Genomic DNA, 3,857 nt, shown 5'->3' on the forward strand with positions numbered 1-3,857 from the left:
CCCCCCCCCCCCCCCCCCCCCCCCCCCCCCCCCCCCCCCCCCGCAGTGCAGCCTGGCTCTAGCCTGCCCCCTCCCCCACGCACCCTGCCCTTGTGCAGCAGGAGCCCAGAGAAGCATTTCCTGTTTGGGGGCTGCCTCCTCCCCCTCTAAGCCCAGGTTCCCAGGGCCCCAGGCTGAGCAGAGGTGAAGGGAGGGCAGCCCCCTGCCCCTCCCCCTCCCCCCAACCCGGTCCAGCTGGAGCCAGGAAGCTTGGGGGTGGGGGGAGGTTGAGGCAGGAGTTTCGTTCATGAATGAGGGTGCATGATGCCCCTGTGCGACGCCTGTGTGATCAAGACGGGTTCCGTTCAGGGGCCGCACATGAATGTAAGGGGTGTCTCGTGTGAGGTCACGGAGAACCCCACAAGGACCCCACACCACTTGAGGATGTGCATCCACGGGGGGGTTAGCGTGTCAGAGCGTGTACGAGTCTGGGACGACAGGACAGTATCAAGAGAGTGCCCTTACGTGGGGAGCCGAGCGCTCACACACACACACACACACACACACACACACACACGTGTGTGATGCGAAGGCCATGAGTCAGAGCACGTTTCCACATGTATGACGAGCCGCTGGGCCCTGAGACAGTTCACAAGTACGATGAGGTTGGTGTGTCCAGACAGGATCTGGGGTGAGTCTCTGGGAAGGGACCTCAGCCCACCGCCAGGAGCCCCGACTGCCGGCACCTTCTGAGGGTCTACCAGCCTCCTCTCCCCGACTCCCAGCGGGCTAGCGGTGCCTCCCCCCGCCCGCCCCTCCGGCACCCCCCTCCTCTGCCCCCCGCCCGACTGCTTCCTGCTCCAGCGGCCCCGGGGGAGCGGGAGCAGGGAGCTGGCAGCGGCCCCAACCCACTCCTTACAAGGCCTGAGCCCGGCCCAGGCCCGCCCCCGGCCCGCCTGCCAGAGGCCCCGGTCCCTCCCCCTGTCAAGAACGGCCGAGAGCCGGCCCCGGGCCAGTCGGGGGGCATCGCGATGCTGCTGCGCCTGCTGCTGGCCTGGGCGGCCGCAGTGCCCACGCTGGGCCAGGCCCCCTGGGCGGCCGAGCCCCGGGCCATCTGCGGCCCCAGCAGCTGCTACGCGCTCTTCCCTCGGCGCCGCACCTTCTTGGAGGCTTGGCGGGCCTGCCGCGAGCTGGGGGGTGACCTGGCCACGCCGCGGACCCCCGAGGAGGCCCAGCGTGTGGACAGCCTGGTGGGTTCGGGCCCGGCCAGCCAGCTGCTGTGGATCGGCCTGCAGCGGCAGGCCCGCCAGTGCCAACCCCAGCGCCCGCTGCGTGGCTTCACGTGGACCACGGGAGACCAGGACACGGCCTTCACCAACTGGGCCCAGCCGGCCACAGAAGGGCCCTGCCCAGCCCAGCGCTGCGCCGCCCTTGAGGCAAGCGGCGAGCATCGCTGGCTTGAGGGCTCGTGCACACTGGCCGTCGACGGCTACCTGTGCCAGTTCGGCTTCGAGGGCTCCTGCCCCGCGTTGCCGGACGAGGCGGGCCAGGCAGGCCCGGTGGTCTACACCACACCCTTCCACCTGGTGTCCACCGAGTTTGAGTGGCTGCCCTTCGGCTCCGTGGCGGCTGTGCCGTGCCAGGCTGGCAGAGAAACGTCCCTGCTCTGCGTGAAGCAGCCCGATGGTGGCGTGGGCTGGTCTCGGGCCGGGCCCTTGTGCCCGGCACCCGGCTGCGGCCCGGACAACGGGGGCTGCGAACACGAATGCGTAGAGGAGGTGGACGGCCGCGTGTCCTGTCGCTGCACTGAGGGCTTCCGGCTGGCGGCAGACGGGCAGAGCTGCGAGGACCCCTGTGCCCAGGCTCCATGTGAACAGCAGTGTGAGCCCGGCGGGCCGCAGGGCTATAGCTGTCATTGTCGCCTGGGTTTCCGACCGGCCGAGGACGAACCGCACCGCTGCGTGGACACAGATGAGTGCCAGATTGCTGGCGTGTGCCAGCAAATGTGTGTCAACTACGTCGGTGGTTTTGAGTGCTACTGCAGGGAGGGCCACGAGCTCGAGGCTGACGGCATCAGCTGCAGCCCGGCTGGAGCCATGGGAGCCCACACTGCCCAGGACCTAGGGGACGAGCTGCTTGACGACGGGGAGGACGAAGAGGATGAACATGAGGCCTGGGCTACCTTTGATGGCAGCTGGACGGAGGTGCCTGGGGTGCCGTGGATGGAGGCCACGCAGCCGCCTGACTTTGGCCTGGCCTACAGACCTAGTTTCCCGGAGGAGGGAGATCATCCGATGCCCTACCTGGACCCCACCTGGCCACCCCCGCTTAGTGCTCCCAGGGTCCCCTACCACTCCTCGGTGCTCTCTGTCACCCGACCCGTGGTGGTCTCTGCCACACGCCCCACACTGCCTTCTGCCCACCGGCCCCCTATCATCTCTGCCACACGCCCACCCTGGGCCCCTGCCCCCGAGCCCCCCATGATCCCTGCTAGGCATCCAGTTTTGCCTCCTAACCACCAGTTCCCCATGATCTCAGCCAACCATCCAGATTTGCCCTCTGCCTACCAACCCCCCATTATCTCTGCCACTCGCCCAGCACAGGCCCCGGCTCACCAGCCCCCAATTATCTCAGCCAAATATCCTGAACTGTCCTCTGTGTTTCCAGACACCCGGGCCACTGATACCCAGACCACCGCTCATGTGCTTCAGATCCCTGCTAACCACACTCCTCTGGGCACCACTTCTGGGGGCCGTCAATCCCTTGTCACCCCAGATGTCCCGGTCCTCCAAGCCCAGGCCACCCACCTTCCCATTACCTCGACTGTCCAGCCCCCTCTGACCACTACCTCCAGATCCCCTGTGCTCCCTGCCCATCAAGTTCCTGGGTCTCCTGCCCCCCAGCCGCCAGCCCCCCACACTACCCTCATCTCAGAGCCCCCCCAGAGCCCCACTAACCAGACCTCATTCACCAGCCCTACACACCCCCATTCCAAGCCCCCACAAGTCCCAAGGGAGAGTGCCTGGGATGCTAAGGTGGCCCCATGGCTGCCCTCAGCAGCCCCCACAGCAGCCCCGACAGCCCTGGGAGACTCCAGTCCGGCAGGCCACAGCCGGAGGGATGACCGGTGGCTGCTGGTGGCACTCCTAGTACCCACATGTGTCTTCTTGGTGGTCCTACTCGCATTGGGCATCGTATACTGCACTCGCTGTGGTCCCCACGCACCCAACAAGCGAGTTACCGACTGCTATCGCTGGGTCACCCACGCCGGGAGCAAGGGCCCAACAGAACCAATGCCCCACCGGGGCAGCCTCACAGGGGTGCAGACCTGCAGAACCAGCGTGTGATGGGGCGCAGCACCCCCTCTGCGGGGTGGGGGGGAAGGTGCGTGCATTGGACACATGGCCCAGGCTGCACCAGGGACCCACGGGGGCTGCCCAGCCGGACAGAGGGCTTCCTGCTCCCCCGGGCCCAGCCAGGCTCCTCTCTCGGTCAACTACCAGACTAGACTCTTGGGGATTCCGCTCCCCGACCCAGCACTCACGGCAGAGGAGACGCCAAGGCTCCCAGGACCTCAGGGGGTGGGTGCTGGGGTCTTCTTCAATAAACGGGGTGCCAACCTCACCCAAAGTTCCTGACCCCCATTGATGTCTGAGGGGAGGGCCTGGGAGGACTCAGCAAAAAAGAGGGGACCTTCCTTCAGCTTGTGTGAGCCCCAAGGAAATAAGGTAAGACACCTTAAAGGAGGGTATGCTTCAGAGATTCTCTGGTAAACAGGAGCCCAGAGAGGGCAGAGCCTTGCCCAAGGTCACACAGCTAGCCCGGGAGTGGGAGTTTTGGCATGGAGAGAGTTTCATATTTGTTTTTTCTTTTTAGCA

The 3,857-nt window shown here is 66.1% G+C and overlaps 1 protein-coding gene across 1 annotated transcript; it reads left to right on the forward strand.

Annotated features, from left to right (window-relative positions):
* The first annotated feature begins 970 nt into the window (after positions 1-970).
* CD248 (CD248 molecule) lies at positions 971-3,603 on the forward strand. Its single transcript, XM_059400980.1, has one exon. It carries the CDS (start codon positions 1,011-1,013, stop codon positions 3,324-3,326), a length of 2,316 nt encoding a protein of 771 aa, XP_059256963.1. The 5' UTR covers positions 971-1,010; the 3' UTR covers positions 3,327-3,603.
* Positions 3,604-3,857: the final 254 nt, after the last annotated feature.

Source organism: Mustela nigripes, chromosome 1, assembly GCF_022355385.1.
Source record: "Mustela nigripes isolate SB6536 chromosome 1, MUSNIG.SB6536, whole genome shotgun sequence".
Lineage (NCBI taxonomy): Eukaryota > Metazoa > Chordata > Mammalia > Carnivora > Mustelidae > Mustela > Mustela nigripes.

Coding starts and splice junctions, on each gene's coding strand:
- CD248 (XM_059400980.1), top strand. CDS start 1,011: ATGCTGCTGCGCCTGCTGCTGGCCTGGGCGGCCGCAGTGCCCACGCTG.